At 34.4% G+C, this 23,479-nt stretch overlaps 1 protein-coding gene across 23 annotated transcripts in view; it reads right to left on the reverse strand.

Moving 5' to 3' along the window:
- The window catches only part of PLEKHA5 (pleckstrin homology domain containing A5), a 242,712-nt gene that overhangs the window by 89,610 nt on the left and 129,623 nt on the right, over nt 1–23,479 (reverse strand). For all 23 annotated transcript variants that reach the window (XM_049102693.1, XM_025455265.3, XM_035707576.2 and 20 more), the window contains 5 exons: nt 14,371–14,454; nt 13,532–13,652; nt 9,663–9,767; nt 7,329–7,401; nt 624–724 (listed from right to left, as the gene is read on the reverse strand). In XM_049102693.1, the coding sequence (XP_048958650.1) occupies nt 624–724; nt 7,329–7,401; nt 9,663–9,767; nt 13,532–13,652; nt 14,371–14,454 (484 nt within the window). The remainder of the gene's footprint in view (nt 1–623; nt 725–7,328; nt 7,402–9,662; nt 9,768–13,531; nt 13,653–14,370; nt 14,455–23,479) is intronic.

The raw sequence follows: 23,479 nt of genomic DNA on the forward strand, positions 1-23,479 counted from the left end.
AATGCAGTAAGGTTTTTGAAAACAAAAATAACCAAGTTATCATCAAAGTAGCCTTTCACCAGTGTATCAGAAGCAGGTGGGTATTGTTAGTCAGAGGAGGGGGGGGCCCTCAGGTCTGCTTGGATTTAATAACAGTTTTAACGTCTTAATGTCAATATTATCTCAAAAATACCTGATATTCATGATGTACTTAGACCCAAGAACATCTCTGCAAATATTCTCTACGATCGTAAGTGTGCATGTTAAAAACCACAGTTGTTGTCTCTTACAGTACTCTTCCTTCAAATTTATTGTGAAAAAATTCAAATCTGCATAATAATCTTTAAAGAATTGTACAGTAATCACCAGAACACCCATGCTACATTTACCAGTTATTAGCATTTTCACATATTTGCTTTATTTGAAGTACAGACATAAAGACATTTGGCCTTTAGATATGTTTCCTAATTAAATGGGATATTCTTCTATTCGATCTTAAGACTATTAACTAATATATATTAAATATAAATATGTCCATTGATAAAATAAGTTTTTATAATAATCTATGTATGGGTCAATATCCATTTTTTACATTAGTGCAAGATTCAAATACAGAATTAACAAAAATATGACTATTTCCTTACCTTAAAAGCATATTTGCGATTTATGTGATCTTCAGAGGTAAGCATAGCTATCTGAAAACTAGGTAATAGTATGCTTCCCAGGATACCCTCTTCTTTCTCATCTAAGAGGTAATTGAACATCTGATTAGAATTCTAAATGTTGTCATGAAGCAGAATAAATTTTCTCAAAATGTATTTTGACCAAATCAAAAGTTTCTTCTCATATAAAGAACTGTACTCATGTGTTGTTTAGATAGTTCTTTACAAGGTTTTAAAGGAAATACTAAATAGCACCAGCATATATATTTCTTCATTTTCAATAAGCTTCTCTATCCTTTGCAAATCAGAAATGGTTCTCTCACACATCAGAAAAATGTCAATTAGACATAAAAACAGCTTATATTTGTTTGGCATACATACCACACTCTACAAAACCCTGACATGTGATTCACTGAAAATATATTAGCATATAAGTAACAACATAGAAACCTTACAAAATCAATCCACTCACATTTCTAGTAGGAGTTAAATGCCCAACCATTTTAGGCCAAGACAAATGCTTAGTTCACTTGCTCATGCCCTCTAGTCTGCTTCAAATGTCTCATTTTATAAAGCCTGCCTTAACCTCTGTATTTTTAACTGCTTCCCATCCTAACCCATCACAGAGACCTCATTTCTCTTTTTTGGAACTTCACTGCCCCCTCAATACCTCTGACATATACGCTATAGTTTTATTATTTATCAACTCTCTCCCCTGCTAGACTGTCAATTCTATGAAGACATTTAGAATGATAGTAGATGCTAAATAAACATTTGAATAAACATACATTTTAAACTGCTCTGTAAAACTTATATGATTAAACATTTTTAATTTTTTAAAGATTTTGTTTAGTTATTCATGAGAGACACACATAGGCAGAGACATAGGCAGAGAGAGAAGCAGGCTCCCCGCAGTAAGCCTGAGGCAGGACTTGAATCCTGGGATCAAGACCTGAGCCAGAAGCAGATGCTCAACCACTGAGCTACCCAGGTGCCCCAAATTATATGATTTTTAAAACACATAATCACAGTTACCTTTTACCAGTCATTCTGATACATAACAAAGTTATGGGGAAAAAAAATTACAGGCCTACAAGGCAAGCAGATAAAACACACCCAGGAAAATGACAAAACATCCATCTTGGCACACTATAGATTCACATTATTAACTTGCTGCTTGGGGGCAGAGATGTTTATGAAACTCGAAATACATAGTTCATTGTTAGAAACCCATAAGACAAGTTAATAAAGCTGTGCATTAGGCTGATGAACTCAGCAATGAGAAAAATCATAAATGAGAAATAATTATTTTATTATGCTTGCTATTTTAAAAATTTTTTATCATAAACTTGTTAAAGAAATTTATTTATTTTCCCCTCATTTCTAAAATATGTGAAACTATCAAAAGAAAATAAGTTGCATTATATAGAGGTTATTTCTAGAAGTTTTTCTCTTTATGCAACAAAATTCTGCTCCTACTATATACTGTGCTCATAGTTCACTAATACAAGTTAGAATGAACACAAGTGCAGATTTTGTCTAAAAGATTAAAAAAGGTAGAAGTAGTCGTCAGTTATAGAGTATATGACAATTTTTTTTAAAGATTTTATTTATTTATTCATGAGACACACAGAGAGAAAGGCAGAGACACAGGCAGAAGGAGAAGCAGGCTCCCCACAGGGAGCCCGATGTGGAACTCAATCCCCAGACTCGGGATCATGTCCTGAGCTGAAGGCAGATGCTCAACCGCTGAGCCATCCAGGTGTCCCAGAATATGACAATTTAAAAGAAGGAGTCACATTCTAATTTTAAATCCAACTTTGTTTATATAAACCATATAATCAGAAACAGCTCATGAAGTCCTTTTTATTAAAAAAATCATTTTCATCAAATAATACATTCTCTTACATTGCATTATTGGAAATGGTGACTTTTCCTGAAGTTATTTTAGAAAATGCACAGGTACACTCTGGCATAGGGTGATTTCACTGGATCACCCTGAATGGTTTCCCAGACAGACACTAAGCAGCTATGAGACCTTGGCAAGTCATCGATCCTGAGTACCTCAGTTCCATCAACTATGAAACTGAGGAAAACAGGACTTACTGCAAAGGACTGTGATGAGGGTTAAAAGAGCTAACAGATATAAGGACCTCAATAATTCACTAAGCCCATTTGAAGTGTTCGATAAATACTGCTCTTATTATATAAAACTAAAGGCACTGCATATACAAAATTCTTCATCTTCTGTCAAATGAAGAGTTTGAGTTCTAAGAGTTCTTCACTAGATTCTTCAAATGTTTCTAATCACGACATTCTTCTGTTTAGTTTGTCAAGCCTTACGTAAGTAACTGTCTTTCACCCAAAGGGTTTTATACACTGACAAGCAAAAGGTGGGTACTGATTATGTGCAGAATGAATGAACTCTCCAGGGGGGTCAGTTGGGCCTTTTCTTAGACTGGACGGCAGTCCAACTCCATCTGTCCCAACCTAGATCCTTCCTTTCCCTGCCACAGGCAATGGTCCCACAAACACTCTGCAATAAGCCTCTTGCTTATTAATTTCCATCACAGAGCTCCCATCCTGGGGAACACAATCTGGGACAAGAACCCTAAGAATCTCAATATGGACTGGATTCAAATAACATTTTAGACTCCCCATTTCTACTTCAGCTTTAAAGACGTTTGGGCAAAAGACATAAACACATATAATTCCAGCTGGGTACATAACTTACAGACTGGAATATTATCACTAATTATCATTACCCAGAATACTTCAATACTTTGTTAATTGGTCCCCTGGTTTCTAGTTCAAGAGTTAGGGTGATTTTTCTAAAATGTGCATTTGATCCTAACATTATTTTTACATTTAAGACAGAGTTAAAACTCATTAGGATGGAAACAAATGTCTTTTGTGCCTCAATCTACTTTTTATAGCCTTTACTCCTGATATAGCCTTTACTCTGCAGACATAACCTTCATTCTAGCAACATAAGCCTCACGTGTAACTTTACAAATATGCCATGCTCACTCATGCTTTGAGCATACTAAGTCCATTGTCTAGATCATCCTTCTTTCCTAAATCTTTCCTTGTACACTTGGTCAACACTCATTCAACATAACTGAATACTAACTACGACATCTTTCTTAGAGTCCTTTAGCTAATCTGTGAGTTCCATGAAGAGAAGAGTTTATATTGTTCATTACTGTATCCTACTCTACTACCTAATAATATATCCGGTGCATCAAAACTGCTCACTGCTATCTACCACCTAGTCTGAGCCATCCTCATTTCTATCTAATAACTCCTAACTAGTCTCTGCTTCCTTCCTTCCCTCCTCATAATTCATTTTCCAAGAGCAGCATGAGTGAGCTTTCCACAATGTAAATCAAAGCAAATCATTCTTATACTGAAAAACATCCAATTTTCCCCTTACAGTATTTTCAGGAGAACCGAAATTCTATGGAGTCTGACATTGGTGCAATCTTCATTCCTGCCACCTCTGTCCCTACTGCTAGCCCTCCAGCAGAGTGCACTGGTTTCCTTCTGCTCTTCCAAATGTTCCACTTTCCTAACCTTAGAGCCTTTGCACTATTGCTCCCCCTGCCTACAGTACTATACTCACTCTGACTCTTCATCATTTAGATCTTGCTATCTAAAACATCTGCTCAGAGAACTGATCCAAAGATGTCTTTTCTCTTATGTCTTTCATATGATGACCTTTTTTCCCCCCTAAGAGCACTTATCATAGTATTGTTTATTTATTTGAATTTATTTACTGTCTGACTTCTCTAGAATGTAAGCTTCATGAGAGTTTTCTTTCACTGTTTTGACAGTACCTGGAATGAAGCAGGTCCTGCTCAATAAATATTTGTTGAATAAATTAAGTCCTATGATAAGTTTTGTCAGTAGACTGACTAAGAAATAGAGCAATCTAAGTGTTCTGTCATAATATGCCTACTCCTTTGCAAAGAACAGTGGGAACTTGAGCTCCCATCTGGTATTGGCTGCTAACCTATTGTAAAAAATAGCAAATCATTTATTTTCTGTCTTTCCATATCTGTGAATTGTGGACTGATTTTTCAGAAACTTCTGACAGTGCACTGTGTATGTCAGTATAATAGACACTTGGAAAGATACAGAAGAAATGAATGGTGCTCCCGTATTCAGCATATAAGAGAAGAGATCTGTATAAGGAGAAAGGCCTGTGGTTAAGAGAAGTACCTAGGTATAAATAAATCCTGGCTCTGACACTTGCTAGTTGTGAGACTTCACGCAAGCAATATGACCTCACTGTCTTGTATGAACAGATTTCCTACCTTGTCAAGTGGCTATAAGGAAGAGATGAAATAGATCTTCTAAGTTACATGCTCATCGTATAGTAAATGCTCAAAGAATTGCCAAGTATTATGATTATCTCACTAAAATCTTGTAGTTTTTATTTCAAATCTGGCATTTCCTGCTGGTAATATAGTGAAAGCGTATAGTATCATACACTCATTTCCAACCATTTGAAGTACAGAAGTGAGTTAAATTATATTTCTTTCCTTTTTATATTTTCTTCTTTTTTTTACATTGCTCCTGTCTGGTAAACTATACTAAAATAAATAAAGATATGATGTGTAAAAAGGATACGGTTAATAATAAAACGGAACCTCATATTCAACATGGCTTCTGAACTCAATATTTACATTTTAAAAATTAGGTTAAAAGTTTTTCTATTTTAATAAAGGTGGTAAGCAGCACCTTTCCATGAGTGACAACAGAAAATTACAAGGAATTCAGTGTTCTTTTTATTGTAAATTAACATTAAGGAATTTTACATGAGAAGTAGTAATAAACATTTTCTTGTTCTCATTTAAAGCTCTAAATAGGGGCAGCCCAGGTGGCTCAGTGGTTTAGCGCCACCTTCAGCCCAGGGTGTGATCCTGGAGACCCAGGATCAAGTCCCAGATGTGGCTCCCTGCATGGAGCCTGCTTCTCCCTCTGCCTGTGTCTCTGCCTCGATCTCTCTCTCTCTCCTCTCTGTGTATTCTCATGAATAAATAAGTAAAATCTTTAAAAAGAAAAAAAAAAAAGCTCTAAATAGGGGGGGATCCCTGAGCGGCTTAGTGTTTTAGCACCTGCCTTCGGCCCAGGGTGTGATCGTGGGGTCCCAGGATTGAGTCCTACATCGGGCTCCCTGAATGGAGCCTGCTTCTCCCTCTGCCTGTGTCTCTGCCTCTCTCTCTCCCTCTCTCTCTGTGTCTGTCATGAATAAATAAAATCTTTTTTTTTTAAATAAAGCTCTAAACAGACTATAAATAGACTACAAAAGAGGGAAGTACAAACTATAAGCTTAGAAATAAATAATGCCTGAGTTATATATAACTCTTGACATTCTGAAAGAGTGGGAAAATCTTTAAGGAAAATTGTAGAGTATAGCTGGCGCTTAAACTAAAGATAATACCACAACTGCTGCCTAGTCAATATTTCTATGACAAAATGAAATTTTATAGATTTGGTTAATTCTCACTCAGCAATGCTTGTCAACCACAGTTTGCAGTGAGGGAAAAATAGATGATTACAATTCTAGTAACTTCAAATTTGAAGGTTAATATGAATTATATTGCTTTGATAGATGACCACAGAACTTCATTATATATTTTTTTGTATGTGATTAAAGTAAATTTTAAAATTGTTAATCGGTTCTAAAATCCTGTTATATCTTGTGATATACTTAAATAGAAGAGTTATAAATTATTAAACATGCTTTGACAATCTAATTCTTTAGTGACTGTTTCCAACTGGACTTTAAAGTAGGAAAGAGCTACTGTCCAGATTCATGATTTTATATTACAGTTGATGCAGATTTCTATGGAGAGCACAGCCTATGAAGACTTTTCTTTGTTAGCTACCAACTGTGTAATAGCTAACAGCTCCATATAGCACAGAGGAGAGACTTCCCTGGACTTTGTTTTAAAATTGTATTAATCAAGAACTTACTAACAAGAAAACATATTTTAAAAAGGAGTTTATGGTATCTATATAGGAGAAATGAAGACTATTTCTCCATACCTAAGATAGTACCTTCATTTCCTCTCCATCAACATTAACAGCCTGGTATACCTGCCTTCGATAACTTTCTCCATGTATCAGGGAGGTTGTCATTGTTTAAAAAAAGGGGGGGGGGGGTCAGGGAAGGTGGGGAATCATATTAAGTACATTTCTTCAGACTTTTTGCCAATACATCAGAGTCGTCTCTGATACTCTCAAGACATTTGCTGTGTGTTCAATGAATCAATAGCTGGATTTATTAACAAAGCTGACACATAAAAAGAATCTCATCAAACTAGTGACTTTTATCTACTAGGCGCTATTTCAAGGATAACATTACAGAGTGAAGATTCATATGCTATTTATATACAACAAATAAAATTAACACAACCAAACTATAAAAATTGGACCAAACTCAGACTAATCTGCTTGAAGCACCATTGTACTGTCTTCAGACATACCTCACTTGCTCAGTATTACATATGGATGCAAAGAAGGTTTTTTGATACTGTTTATTGATAATAAAATAGCCAAAAGAATTGTAATGTGTATTTGTTTAAAGAAAGTATCTACTGAAAAAAAAAAGTATCTACTAACATATTCTGTTGCAATTATGAAATAACACATTAAGACAGTTTATGGTAAACTCACCTCTATAATAAAAGAGACAAAGGTCAGAAAGCACGAACCAGCGTTTCTTCCATAGCTTCATGCCAGTACTGTCCTACATCAAATCAACATATTAAAGGATTTTTTTCACTTCAGAAAATTCAAATTAATTTCTGATGCATTTCTTTAAAATAAGCTTTTAAGACAAGATATATTTCATATATTCTATACAGAATACCTAACTAAAAAGCCAAAATATGGAGGCAGTTTTCTAGAACTTCTGTTAACGTTAACATTAAGATATTTCCAACTATATAGGTCTCTGAAGAATAATACTGTCATGTAAGAAACACTGTTGAAGCGATCTGATTCAGTTTCAAATTTGTAAGCAATTTGGAATTTACTCTTCTGAACACACGTCTGCTAACATGAGGATAATGTAACCATGCAGCAAGCATTGTGCATATTCTGGTAAGCCAAATTTAAGAAATATGTTAACCTTCAACAAGAATAATATGTGATTTGAAATTATCCCATAGGTACTGTGATTCAAAATGACTGTGAATAAAGGAAACTGAGCATACAAATACATTTCACAAACATTTTTTTTCTTCTTACATATACGCTTTGGGTTCTGCTCACCCTGAAAAAAAGAGTGCCTCTTTGGCAGCTTTTTCTAAATAATTCAGTTAATAAAAACACCAAGCTCAATCAAAATTATAATTTTAATAAAAATTACCTTCCCACATGCAATAAAGCAAAATTGTAAGAGAAAATGAAACACACTCACAAAGGCAAAAAAAAAGAGGCCAGTATGGATGTGCATTAATAGTTCTTATTTATTTCTAGTTGTAACCATCTAAATATGATTTTAGAACTTACATAGGTAAAAATCTTAAAAAGATCTGTCCTTGAAGTTGACAATTACACCATGGATTGAAAAAGATCTTTTTATTGGCATATGGTATTTTCAGTTTCCCAATAATATTCTTTAATGCAGATAATTTAAAACTTTAGACTTTTAAGTGACTGCAAATAAACTCTGTGAAAGTCACACAGGTGTTAGAATATAAACACTCATGGTAGAGAAACTGGTTATACTCTTCCAATACAAATTAATCAAGGGAATCAAGAAACAAGAACAAAAGTCATTTTAAGGAAGTCCCATATCCTCTATTAGGATACATTAAGCTATTTGAACATAATTGGACTTATTAGAAAGTCTAGTTAAAAAAATATTTCAGCTTGGAGAAGTTTAAATGTCAGTCAAAATACAGATGATTTTAAAATAAAAATTAAAAGTTGTATTCAAGTTATATACTCAAATCAACTCAGTGCACGCTGGCCAAACTAATCTGCTTCAATGATTGGGAATTCTCTGGATTTTAAGAGGGCCCTCTTTCAATGTGTTTAGTTGTCACCCCAACTTTCAGATGGAACAATGTTTAATTAATCTTTCATAACAATTTCATTATGAACTTTAAGGACTATAATTATTAGGTAATCTGAAAGCAATTAGCAATATTTGAACAATTAGCACCATCAGTGACCTAATATTTAACTCACTTTGTGTCATCTATATATGTGTAGAATCAGAGACAGAACTAAGTTAGAGGTCTTGAATTCTGAGTATATCGTCTCAGTTACCTAGTGGTCATTTAACTTGGAAATCCAGGTGCAAACCAGAAAGTAAAAAAGAAACAGCGTCTGAGGAGTAAAAATGGATGTCAAAAAGTCCAATGAACACACATCCTTACTAATTCCCAATGTATTGATAAGGCTCCAAAAAGTTTAGTTGTCAGGTTTTCCAAACACTAGAACAATATACACCCCAACTTCTTATTAGGGTGTCTGAGATTGATCCGTACTTAAGCAAATAGCAGATGAGTTAAGAAAAAGAAACAGCACACTTAGTCTTGAGAGCCTAAAAGTAAAAATCTGAAAAAAATCTAAAAAATTTCAACAATGATCAGATTTATCTGTACATTAAACAGAGAAGTATATAATTGTATATTTAATGATTTTTATAGGAATACAAAAATGAACAAGACCTATGCATGATTTTTCCCCCCACTTAAAGAATATTTCTGCCTGGATAATTTTAGCATATTATTGCTAACATTTTCACACAGCATATATTTAATTTCAAATCTAGAAATACCTAGATTTACACAAACATACACAATCTCCGTTCTAAGTAATCATTACCTTTTCTTTCTTTACTGTTCCCCTAACAGTCCTCAGTGGTAATAAAAAGAATCTAGATGACTATAACACCTTCCTCATTTTATATAATTGTCCTAGGTATATTCAGCTGAAAAGGTCTCTTTTTATTCCATCTTTCTTTCACACTGAATAGAAAATAAACAAAAATACCTGTTTATAAAGCCAACCTCGTCTGACCACAGGTGCATTAGGATTCCTTTTAATTGAATTAGATCTCTTTCCAAAATTGTGAACTTTTTTTGAAGCCCGTGAAGTCTAATTAGAAAAAAGCAAAACAGAAAATGTGTTATTAATAGGTGTTTATATTTCATCTTCATAATTTTATCTCTTCAGATTTCTCTGAAACTTGTAAGACGTAATCTTTTCAGGTGAATTATACCAATTCTACTGCCTTTTAGGACTTAATTCTTTCAAGTGTAAGAATTCTGCACAAAGAATTTTTTCCCCCAGGATATTAAAAAGAATCACAAATTTTACAATCTGTCCTTTAAAATTGGGACATACAATTTTTTTTTGAGAGAGAGAGAGAGCATGCACCAGCCTGTGCACATAAGTTCAGAGGAGATAAGGGAGGCGGTGGGGGTGGGGGGAGGCAGGGAGAGGAAAGAGAGAAAAACAGACACCATGCCCAGCTCAGAGCCCAGCATGGCTCAATTCCTTGACCCTGAGATCCTGATATGAGCTGAAACCAAGAGCCAGTCATTTAGGTGTCTGACTTTTGATTTCAGCTCAGGTCATGTTCTCAGGGTCCTTGGATCGAGCCCTGCATCAGGCTCCCTGCTCAGTGAGGAGTCTGCTTGAGGATTCTCTCCCTCCCTCCCTCTGGCCCCACCCACCCCTGTTCTATAAATAAATAAATAAATAAATAAATAAATAAATAAATAAATAAATCTCTAAAAATAAAATAAAACGGCACAATGTGTGGCAGTACTTTGTCCTACCTGCTATATAAATTGAATAAACCTTGGGTAAAAATGAACAAATCTTTAAGAATAAATGAAATGTAGGATTTTTTCCCTTGGTATCTGCATTTAATAGTGTTGTTTTACTTAGGGAAAGTAAACAGTGTCAAGTCAGGTCTCAAGAAAAATACTCAGATATAAAATATAGAACATATCACATCAAGTCTACACAACTGGAAGGATGTGTTTAATATTATGTAGCATTTTCTCCTTTATGGGAACTCTGAACTTAGATGATACCAGACAGATGGTGTTTACTGTATTCTTAAAAGTGTACATAAGGATACATAATCTTTTGAAATACTATTATGTTTAGGATGAAATTTATTTTGGCAGGAGTGGTAGTGGTAACCAACAAAAACAAAGAAGCTGAATTTGAGTTCTCTATAAAGGTAAGTGATATCAAAATATTTCTAATTTTTGACTTATCTAGAATCCAGCATATTTCACTAGAATTTTGTTTTTTGAAGTTTGTATTAGTATATAATAGAATGTTAAGAACCAACATGAACCACATTTTCCCCAAAGCATGTTTTGTTGATAAATTTTAACTTATTTTGAACAGATACATGCTTCAACATGATATAAAACTCAAATGGTATACCAGGACCTGTCTATTTCTCACCCCTGGGCTCCAGCACCCAAACAATCTCGTGAGGCAACCAACATCAACTGTGTGTATGTGTATATCTATTCATCTAAAATAATATGACACAGGTCATTTTCTTTGTCAATAACTACAAGTACGTTCCACTACTTCTGTTCCACTATTTCTTGGAGCTTATTACTATTTACAGGGTAGTCAATATATATATATGCAAGAAAACTTTTTAACTTTTCAAAATCAGATATGAGAAAAATGGTGTCCTTTAAAATTTTTAATTAGCATTTTTCATATTATGAATGAGTGTGAACATCGTTTTCATATATTTAACAGTAGAATTCTATTTTCTTTTCTGGGAAGTGATTTTACATAATTTTCCCATTTAAAAACTACACTATAATAAGCCTTTTTCTTAATGATTCATAGAACTTCTTTAATTATAAAGGTATTATTGTTTGTTATATGAAATGTGGATACCATGCATGCATGATAATTATGTATGATTCAATCTCTTATTATTTTCTACTTTGATTTGTGGGTTTTATGTCTTATTTAGAAAGCCCATCTGCATTCTAAGTTTGTTTTTAAAAAGTCTTCCATTGTTTTTGTAGTGCTTTTATAGTTTTGCTTTTAACATTTAAACACCAGGAAAGCATGGGTGGCTCAGTCAGCTAAGCATCTACTGCCTTTGGCTCAGGTCATGATCCTGGGGTCCTGGGATTGAGCTCCGTGTCCACCTGGGCTCCCTGCTCAGCGGGGAGCCTGCTTCTCCCTCTTCCTCCACTGCTCCCCAACTTGTGCTCTCTCATTCTCTCTCTAATAAATAAATGAAATCTTAAAAAAAAAAATGCCAGAAAACATTTCAACACCTGATCCATTTGGAAAATTTTTAGTGTAAAGTCTGAGGCACAGATCCAACTTTCCTTCCAGACAATGACTTATTAGCCAGCCTCAACTTATCTTTCATTTCTCTAGGTTTTGATTAAAATATATTAGTGAAGCACTCTAATGCTCAGTTATCCTACTAGCATTTTATGTTATGTAAGAATTAGAAATTATTTACAGTATTTGGAAATTTACATTAACTTGTAATCTACAAAATTTCATTTTATTTATTTATTTTTTTTTTCAAAATTTCATTTTAAAAAGATAACTTATTCATTTCTTTATGCTAACCATAATTTACTATAATTGTTCTATTGTATCATTTTTTATTAAATAGAGATTATTCTTTTATTCTCCCTTGATTCTCTTGCTATCCATTAATTTAGGAACTGAGAAGCAACTTTAAGGCAACTGTTTATTCAGATTTAGTAATCTATTTTCCAAGAGTCTGATATAATTTTCATATTAAAATTCTAAATTTAAAATATTAACACTGTGGCTTAAAGTATAAGAAGGAATATCTATAGATTTTTACAGACACAAAAATCTAATCTAGGACACATATATTAAACAATTAATATTTTTCTTTCTGATTATAAAGGAAAACCACCCACCTTTATTTCCATATGACTATGGCACTTACATAATGGATTCTAAATATGTCAGAGTCATCAAGCACACTGGCATATGGTTTCCCTTTGGCAGTAAGGGATTTTACGTTTATTTTTTTAAAAGACTGTCTGCGGGATCCCTGGGTGGCGCAGCGGTTTGGCGCCTGCCTTTGGCCCAGGGCGCGATCCTGGAGACCCGGGATCGAATCCCACGTTGGGCTCCCGGTGCATGGAGCCTGCTTCTCCCTCTGCCTGTGTCTCTGCCTCTCTCTCTCTCACTGTGTGCCTATCATAAATAAATAAAAATTAAAAAAAAAAAAAAAAAAAAAAAAAAAACACCTAAAATATTAAAAAAAAAAAAAAAAAAAAAAAAAAAAAAAAAAATAAAAAAAAAAATAAAAGACTGTCTGCTCAGGGGTGTCTGGGTGGTTCAGTCAATTAAGTGTCTGACTTTTGATTTTAGCTCTAGTCATGATCTTGTGGTTATCTGGCTCCAAGCTCAGTGCAGAGTCTGCTTGAGATCCTCTCTCTCTCTGCCCCTATCTACCCTCCCTCTCTTTAAAATAAATGAATCTTAAAAAAAAAAAAAAAAGTCTGTCTGTTCAACCTAGGCATATGTAACAGTCAAAAATAGGGATTTTTATGTCATTATATTAAACTGCATTAAAACTTCAGTTGATACAATAAATTGCCATTTTCCTACACAAATAGCCATTATATTTGTAAAATTATTCAAAATCTGAACTCTACAATATTTTTAAAGTCATTAAATTATTAAAATATAATATTAGTTTATATTCTATGCCATTGTTTAAGCTAATTACCTCAAATGTAATTAGGTTCATGTAATAAAAATGAAATGATTATTCTATAATTCTAAGTCCATTAAAAGTAACAGTAATAGCTGCTATCAATTATGCCAGTTATCAATAATTAACAGTAAGCAAAACAACTTACTCTGCCTACAGGGCTCATTGGATGCACTGCATAATCTGAAGTCATGTTATAGTTAGAAGCTTCATTTATCATGCTTATAGGTCGTTCCTTCTTTTCTTCAGATGTCATAGTTGCCACAGTCCTGAAAATATGTCAATGTTAAAACTTGCCATATATCCTAACTGCTTTACAATGAAACTTCCCTAGAGTTAACAATGCTAGTGTCTCACTTTTTCATTTGGATAGTTGGAGCTTAATAAGCTCTAGAGTCAGAATTTAACATGTTTAACTACTTTAAATAAAATTAACATTCGTGTTTATTTTAATAAGCACTATTACAGATATTCTACTTGGTCATCAAACTGGAAAATTGAAACTTCAGTTATAAGATTAGCTATTCTAATACTGAAAAAAATAATGATATCAAGAACTATTTTTCTGTGAACAGATTTATAGCACAGAAAATATTTTCACACATATTTTATTTGATGGTTACAACAATCCTGAGAAAGGATAATTACCACTATCTGATTTAAGGATGAGAAAACTGAGTTCAAATTAGTTTCCTAATTTGACCAAGTTTATAGTTTCTCTGACCTTACATTTCAGACTCTTGAGCTTACTATATCTGTGCTTTAACTGTTGTAAAAACAGCTTCTAAGATTACATTCTTCATGAAAGAAAGCTTTAAGTTATGTTCCTATGCCACCTACACTAAATAGATGGCTTTCTCTTACACTGGACTACAAATATCCAGATAAGAAAACTGTTAAATCGTAATATATTAAAAATATGGATAAGAGCAATCTTAACGCTAACACCATTTAAAATGAAGGCATTCCATGAAATTCTTTACTTACTGTTCATTCACTACAAAAATACAATTGTCCTGTGATGGCTGTCCGGTGACTGGATGTTTACAGGTCACTTTCCTTTCATTATGGCTAAAAGAAAAGAGAAAAAGAGAAAATGTATGTACTTCCATATCACAAATGTTTTTCTAATAGTCTGGTAGCAAAACAGTGTTTTCTTTACTGCAACATTTGTGAATAAAAGAGATGAAATTCAAATCTTCAGGTGTTGAAATATGCTACTACAGTATTACCATACAGTTAAAGGCACCTCCTACCATCCAAGCCTGACTTCAGTTCTTTCTTCTCACATTTTATAAATAAAGGGAAGTTGATTTTGCTATATGATCATTGCATTTTACATCTGATAGGTGGGTCACAAAGAATAAGTATTTATTTACCTCCACTATTTTGTATCCTAATCTAGGCACATTATAGAGAACTCATAGCAAATTCATATATGGAAAAAATTAACAGTATTGCTATATGGGTACTAATAAAAAATAGTACCACAGGAAGAGTGATATTTTATGGTGTTGTTTTATTGAAGAATCTTCTTTTATTTCAAAGATTTTATTTATTTATTCATGAGAGACACAGAGAGAGGGGCAGAAACATAGGCAGAGGGAGAAGTCGGCTCCCCACAGGGAGCCCAATGTGGGACTTGATCCTAGAACTCAGGGATCATACCCTGAGCCAAAGGCAGATGCTCAACCATTGAGCCAACCAGGTGCCCCTATTAAAGAATCTTTACATAACTGAATAAACATTTAAGAGCACTTGTTTATTTTATGATACAGTTATACATATGCAGTGGGAAAGGTTATATCTTTCATTAAAAACATTATGGTCATAGCTTGTTTTATTGCACCTCTCCATATTGTGCTTTGCAGATAATATGTTTTTTGCAAATTGAAGGTTTGTGGTAATCCTGCATTGAGTTAATCTATTGGCACTGTTTTTCCAACAGCAGTTGCCTACTTCATGTCTATCACATTTTGAGAATTCTCACAATACTTCAAACTTTTTCGTTATTAGTATATTTGTTATGGTGATCTGTGATTAGTGATTGTGACTCACTAACAGTCCAGATAATGGTTAGCATTTTTTAGCAATAAAACATTTTAAATTAAGGTATGTACATTATTTTTTCAGACATAATGTTATTGCAAACTTAATAGTGTAAACATAACTTTTATATGCACCAGGAAACCAAAAAATTCATTTCTCATCTTATTGCAATATTCGCCTTATGGCAGTGACAAACCAAACCTGCAATATCTCTAAAATATGCCTGTAGAAGAGTTTCATATTAGTGTCCTTGTAGATTTTACATTAATTTTATGTCAATATAATAATATCAACAGATAAAAGAAGATATATTGGATACTTTGAAGAAATACATTGAAGAACATAAATATATTCATATTTCATATGGATTTTAGTCACTGGTCTTCTAAAATCGAACACTAAGAGTTTTATATAGTTTTATTTTGAGACATTGTGTTCTGAAAAGTGCTTGGACAATAAAAACATCAATTTAACTGAAAATAGCATCCACTTTAGGAAAAAGAATGTGCTCTTTTTAGAACGTTCATTATTAAATACCTCCATCCCTTTAAATCCTTATCTAATGGGTACCCGTATCTATGTAGTGGTCAGGATATCGGAGTGGTCTCCTAGCCAGATAACCATTGTGGGGCCATATTATTACAATTTAGAGCTTCCAGATATTAGGATTGGCATCTACTGTGTTCCTCCTAGGCAGCATGACAGAGCATAGGGAAATAATGCAATATACACAGGTTTATTTACTTTCTTTTTGCAATACTGGTTTTTATTGAAAGAATTTGTATATTTCTATCTATCCCACAACCAACACTGACTTTTTAATACTCGCAAGGAGAAACTTTAAGGAAAAAAAGATGCTATCCTTCATTTTTTATCATTATGGTATCCTAATTCCTATGCCAGGCTACTTTACCCCCTTTTGCCCCTCCGAATGTTCACTTTGACATAAACTGCATATATTTTTCAAGGCAAAGTGTATCTGCAGTATTTTTGTGTTTCTTAACCATTTAACGGTAAAACTGTGCAACCGCTTTTATTAGTTCCCTATCTTTATTTTTATTTTTTTGAAAGTTTTTTGTGTTTATTTTTTTTAAGACTTTATTTATTTATTCATAGAGACACAGAGAGAGAGAGAGAGAAAGGCAGAGACACAGGCAGAGGGAGAAGCAGGCTCCATGCAGGGAGCCTGACGTGGGACTCGATCCCAGGTTTCCAGGATCACACTCCAGGCTGCAGGCGGTGCTAAACCGCTGTGCCACCGGGCTGCCCATCTATCTTTATTTTTACATGCCACTAACAAAGTTTCTGAGTGATCTTCTAATAAAGTCATTATCTTCAAAACCCGCCTGCTTTTCATTGCTGGATTTTGTACAGTGAGGTATTTTTAGGAACACACGTGTTGTGTCGTAACAAAACTGACTGTACACGTTACAAACTATTTCTATGCTGCTAAAAGTACATTTGAAACTTTAATAGAAAAGATGCCATTAAAAAAAATCCTTGCCAGAAATTTTATGCTTTTCATGAACAAGAAGGAAAAACTGGAAAGGTATGATGATACACAAATTTGTGTTTCTAGAGGAATCCTTATAAAGAAGAGATAAAATTCAGGTCTAGATATAAAACATGCTTATAGTCATAGAACAACTAACTAATTCCCATCTTATCTTTGAGCTCTCTGTGGATTTTTAAGTCCTAACCTAAAAAACACGACACCCAGTATTCACCTACTCTTACTTCCTGACTACTGTGATGTTTTAAGATTTTATTTTTAGGTGATCTCTACATCCAGTGGGGGACTAACCCACAACTCTGATATCAAGAGTCACATGCTCCACCCACTGAGCCAGCCAGGCACCCCTACCTGTGATGTTTTAATGTTCTAAAGTCTAGACCAGTGGATTTCAGCTGGGAGTGATTTTATTTCCCAGGGGACATTTGGAAATGTCTAGTAATATTTTTGAATATCACAACTGGGACTGGTATCTGGTGGGTAGTGGCCAGGATGCCAATAATGTCTTAAAACGCACAGGAAAGCTTTCCACAGGAAGAAAGTATGAAGCCTAAAATGTCAATAGTGTGAGGTTTAGTTAAGCCTAACATAGACCATCATAGCCTTCTAACAATGAACTCCGCTGAATGAGCCACATTTATTATTTCATTGTGTTCCTGTCTTTCTCTAGAGACAACAGAGGCAGCAGGAAATAATGGCAGTTGAGAGCACAGGTTCTGTTATCAGACCACCCAGTCTTGAATCCAAGCTCTGGACTCACTGTTAGGTATCTAAATTACCTTTCTATACCTTAGTTTCCTCATTTTAGTACTAATAGCTGGGTCACAGGTTGTTAGTTTATTTTTTTCACAACTGCCCTAGCAGTGAACAGAACATAAAAATCTTTGCCTTCATGAAACTTACTTTATAGTGGAGATGTTTATGAGGATAAAAAGGGTGAGCAGTATAAATACAGCCCGAGATAGAATAAGTCATTGATAATTGTTACTTTAATTGTGAACTAAGGACTTTCAGCATGTCATTGTCATTAGATTACTGTTCCGTCAACTATTTACATTTAAACAGTTTAAATTAGTACTCACCCAGTAAGTCATCTTCATCCATCATTTTTTGCTTTCTACATTTTTACCCATAGGTCAACTGCAGTGATGATCCTTCTGACCTATCCCCCAGAAAGTCACTGGTAGCCTAATGCTTTGTCACAATACCGGTGTCATTCACCTCACTTCATCTTATCACATAGGCATTTAATGAACTTACATCATCAAAAGAACAAGGGTGAGTACAGTACAAAATATTTTGAGAGAGGCCATATTCACATAACTTCTGTTAGCGTAGATGGTTTTAATTGCTCTATTTTATTATTAGTTATTTTTGTTAATCTCTTACTGTGCCTAATTTATAAACTAAACTCTACCATAGGTATGTATGTACAGGAAAAAACATAGTATGTATAGGGTTTGGTACTATCTGTGTTCTTAGGCATCCTCTATGGGCCTTAGACTGTATTCCCTGCAGAGTATGAAGGGGCTACTAAACTCAGTATTTATCGTAAAAGAATAAAGTTGTAATCTTTTTTGGTTTTCATGCTTCTGGTAAATGTTTCTGCCCCTAATATGTCAAAAAGACAGATGAGAGAAGTAATTCTAATATAAAAGTTCCAAAGAAAGATTAGCTGTGTTTTTATGGTAGCAAACGCAGTGTGTGAGAAGGTTCTTAAATAGTGACAAACAACACTTAAAAAAAGATGGACCCAAATATTCCAGAGAGTTCAGGGCCGAAGGAAATAGGTCATATTCATTAGCTCAATCTGAGGATCATGCACTATCAAAAGCTCTGATAAAAGGGTTGAATCAATGCCATTTTAAAAAAGATATCAAGAAATTGACAAATAGCAATACAAACTGCTTGTTCTTTGGCATTATGCCTTCTTCACTATTACCAGATATGTAATTTAGTAAACTAGAAGATCAAATGCACGACCTGCTTATTTAAAGCCTCCATGGAACTACTTCACTCAATAATAATTTAGTTTTAAAAGATCTTAAGATGAATAAATTAGTATGTGAATAAAATGGTAGGTTTCTATCAAATGATATAAATAAATTAAAAATGACATTGTCTGCTGGAGATAGAATATCCTACCTTATTCCTTTTCAAATCTTGTGTTAGTGAATCAAATAATACATCATGTAGGTAACTGTACTGGAAAATCTGGATGAGGCTGAGCCATTTTAAACAATACTGACATTTCTAGCAGCCTACATAAAAAGGGAAAGCTGATAAACTACATTGCACCTATAGACGTGTTATGGGAACAGAGCAATTTACTGGTTTGAGTCAACTCTTAGTGGAGGGGCTTTTATACGAAGAATAAGTTAAACTCTATGGTAGCACACTAAAGGTAGTTGGTATTTGTGTCCCTTTCCAGGGTCACTGGAGCAAGGCATTTTTTTGTTCAGTCCACATTGCTAGTTTTCCTTTGGCAGGAGACTTCTAAGGGAAGATGCCAATGACATCACTAAGGCAATACTCCCTTCTGCACACTAAGTAGATGCATAAAATGCACAAAATGGCACATTTCATATAGAAACCTCAAAAAAATTACGGGTTTAGAAAAAGGAAAAAAGATTTTTAAAATCGGATTGTGTGTGTGTGTTGCACTGAGTTGTAGGAGTTCTTCATATATTTTGGGTATTAACTCCTTATCAAATACATGATTTGCAAATATTTCCTCACTTGGTAAATATATGATTTGCAAATATTTCCTCACTTGGTTGGTTGCCTTTTCATTTTGTTGTACAGAAACTTGCTGTGGTAATAACATCGACATTTATCCACTGTGCACAAAATTTATGTAGTTTTAGAAAACTGTCTCTTACTAAACTCAGATGCAAACCCATTTGTATGATTTTTTCTGAATCATATATTTTCCTTATGGGGAAGAAAGGATTCAATTTAGTATAAGAATATAGGATATTGTAGTGGTTTGGCAGTTCTTCTGGCAACTCTGGCAATGAAGCCAGTATCATGACTTATACTTTTACAAGGACTCAACCCATAAAAAGTGCCACACATACACAATGCTGTTAGATGGGAGCAAAGAAGAAGAGATGTGGGAACTACGGATGCTATTTAATTCTCAAATTAGTCTGAAAACTATAGACCAAACAGCTCAAATGTGTACTTATAACTCTTTTATTTTTAGTATCCTTCTACTTAAAACAAAAAGGAATACTGTACATTCTCAATTTACCCTTGGCTTCAGTACACTTTCAGATAAAAACACTCTCCAGCTTGTTTTATTTTTTTTTTAATTTTTTTTTTTAATTTTTATTTATTTATGATAGTTACAGAGAGAGAGAGAGGGAGGCAGAGACACAGGCAGAGGGAGAAGCAGGCTCCATGCACCGGGAGCCCGATGTGGGATTCGATCCCGGGTCTCCGGGATCACGCCCTGGGCCAAAGACAGGCGCCAAACCGCTGCGCCACCCAGGGATCCCTCCAGCTTGTTTTAAAATTGAAGAGCTTTTATCACTAGAACCCATATAGCCATATCACTTTGAGACTCAAACAGTCTCATATTAGGTTTTAAAAACATGTTTGTAGCAGTGAGTTAGTTATTAAATCAACTGGTTCTAAGGTAGTTCACAGTAATTTTTAAAATATTGTTAAATGTTAAGTTTGTTAATGTTTTATAGAGATAACTACTTTGTTTTTCTTTTAATAAAAAGGAGAAAATGTTATGTTGAAATCTGACTGCCACAATGACTATGTCTGCAATTTATTTTTAAACTGAAAATATGCTGGCATGGGAAACTGTGCCTACAGTTAAAGGCAATGTTTCAAGAACAAAAGAAAAACACTACAAGTGCCCTGCTTTTCTTGAGGCTCAGTTCTTAAACCTTAGTTATGTGAAGAAATAACCACTGAGTTAGCAATCTACAAGGCTGTAATTTTTTTTTTTTTTGCAAAACATGAAAAGTATATATTTCCTTTTCTCGCATTTCGTTCTAAATACCATTTGCCTTTAACTTAGAACTAACTGCTTCCAGACATCCTGCCCAAACTTCAGTGATTCATTTACCCACCATCTCCTTAAGGTCTTAACTCTTTATCTTCTGCTCTCCTCTCTCCTCTCAGCATTTAGAAAAATGGGTCATCTCCAATTTGGGGAGGGGGTTAAAACAGAAAGGATTTCTCAGCTGTGAGTACCTCGCTCATCCTCATTTCCAGCAGTTAGAATTAAAATCATTACCTTAACGATCGCTATTATTTAAGCATGACAGTGAGTGTGGCTCACACACTCAGTTGTCACACCTGTACTTATGATCCTCACATAGACTCTTGGGAGGTATAACTATCTTCACTTTATCAATGAATAAACGGAAGCTCATAGCATTTATAAAACTGACAAAGTCACACTGCTCGCAACAAGGTAATAAGGAAGAAGCAGCCCTGAGGCCTGGACCTAAGCTGTGTCCTTTCAGATCCCCACCTTTCAAACCTGCCCCTGTCTTGACTCTTCTCTGGGCCAATGAGACTTTTCAGTTCTGCCCTACATCTTCTGTTTCTGCTCAATGGTACTAAAATAAAACACTATACCTTCCTTAGAGGTCCTTCCCCTCTTCTGCAGACCAGGGACACACCTTCTCCCTCACTGCTTCTCGTCTTGCCTCCTTCCACCTCACTGCCTAGCATCACCCCAAGACCAAGTCTATCTGAAGCACTGTAATCAAACTTTTCTCAATTCCAACTTAATTTTAGATTTCCCATTTCTCTTCTATCTTCCTATTCTCTAAGGCTATACAATCATTTCCCATTCTTAGATGCTCAGACAAAATTATCACAACATAATCATAAACGTGGTCACACACTTCTCAATTATAACAGGTACCAAAGAATTTAAGTACAGATAGCAGCAACTGTAAAGCCTAGGTTTTACAAAAGCATCCCAAAGGAACTGAAAATTTTGCTTTTCCCAGTGGGAAAATATGAATGTGATGTAATGCTGCAAGTACAGAGATGAAAGCATTATTACAGAGTAAGAACAATAAAGAATTAAAAATATAAGGCTCACATACAAATTCACCTGTTTTAGTTTTGGGTTGCTTATAATTTCTAAATCACCTTTTAAACAAAACCTCAAATAAAACCAACATACTCATTTACAATCTATAAACACTTTTTAGTAGATTTTAAATAATTTTGGAAGTGATGCAAGAATAATTCAATTAACCCCATGCTAGTTATAAACAAAATTTACCTATCACAGTAATAACTACTACATATTCTGAATGTTATGGCAAGGTTACATTTTAGATCACTTGATAAATTACATTATAAGCAAAAAAAACTCTAAACAATTGAGATAATTCTTTCACTCCTAGGTCATTTGAGTGACTCTAGGAAGCTTTTAAATGGGAAGGTTAAATGGCATTTAATGGTTAAAATAAATATGATTCTTAGAATAAACACACTAACCCACAAAAGTAATTTCTTGCCAAGTATTCAAGAAAGTCACAATTCTGGTTGCTACCCAGAAATCACCCTATGAGAATATACAACTAAAGACATCTATCTCTATCACTGTCCTAGTTCAGGCTCTTATGTCCCGAAGACTCTTTTAACAGCTTTCAAATTCACATTTTAAGTAGGTTCTCTTCTATTTAGACCATCCTCCTCATTGAACCTTAATTTTTTTTTTTTTTTTTTTTTTTGTAAAATGGGAACCAAAAGCCAAACAACAATAACAAATCCTACCCCAAAGGACTTTTGCAAGAATCAAGTACTTGGTAGCATAAGGCTGTATTACCTGGACTTAACAAAGTACTCACTAAATATTAGCTAAATTTGAATGTGCTAGGAGAGATTTCTTGAAAAGTTAAAATGTTATTTCCTTGCTTTACAAAGTTGCTGGCTCTCTGCTCTGTCTTAAATGTGAAGTACACTGGTTGGCATAGGACTATAATTTAATGAATGAGAAACCTGATAATTTGATCTAAAGTTAAAGTCTACCAGTTAAATAATCTATGCAAAAAGGCATTTTGTAAAGCCACCTAAGGGAACAAAAATGATCACAGGGGATATTATAGTGGTTTAAAAGAATACTTATTTAAAAAGTTACAGTCACTTGTATAAAAAAGCTTTATTTGCAAAAGTCTAATGGAGTTTTTAAATAAATCTAAGCGGAACTCCAACTCAGAAGCTTGTCAGTAGTTAGCATCTTAGCATTTAAAAGCAATAAAACGTGGTATTCAAAAATATATAACCTGAATTGCATTAATTCAGGCAATTCTTTCTTTTTTTTTTTAAGATTTATTTATTCATTCAGAGAGAGTGAAGAGAGAGGCAGAGACACAGGCTGAGGGAGAAGCAGGCTCCCTGCAAGAAGCCCGATGTGGGACTCGATCCTGGGTCTCCAGGATCACACCCCGGGCTGCAGGCGGCGCTAAACCTCTGCGCCACCGGGGCTGCCCAATTCAGGCAATTCTAGTACACCTAATGAACCCCAATTGCTAATGCTTTATTATA

The sequence above is a fragment of the Canis lupus genome, chromosome 27 (assembly GCF_003254725.2).
Source record: "Canis lupus dingo isolate Sandy chromosome 27, ASM325472v2, whole genome shotgun sequence".
Lineage (NCBI taxonomy): Eukaryota > Metazoa > Chordata > Mammalia > Carnivora > Canidae > Canis > Canis lupus.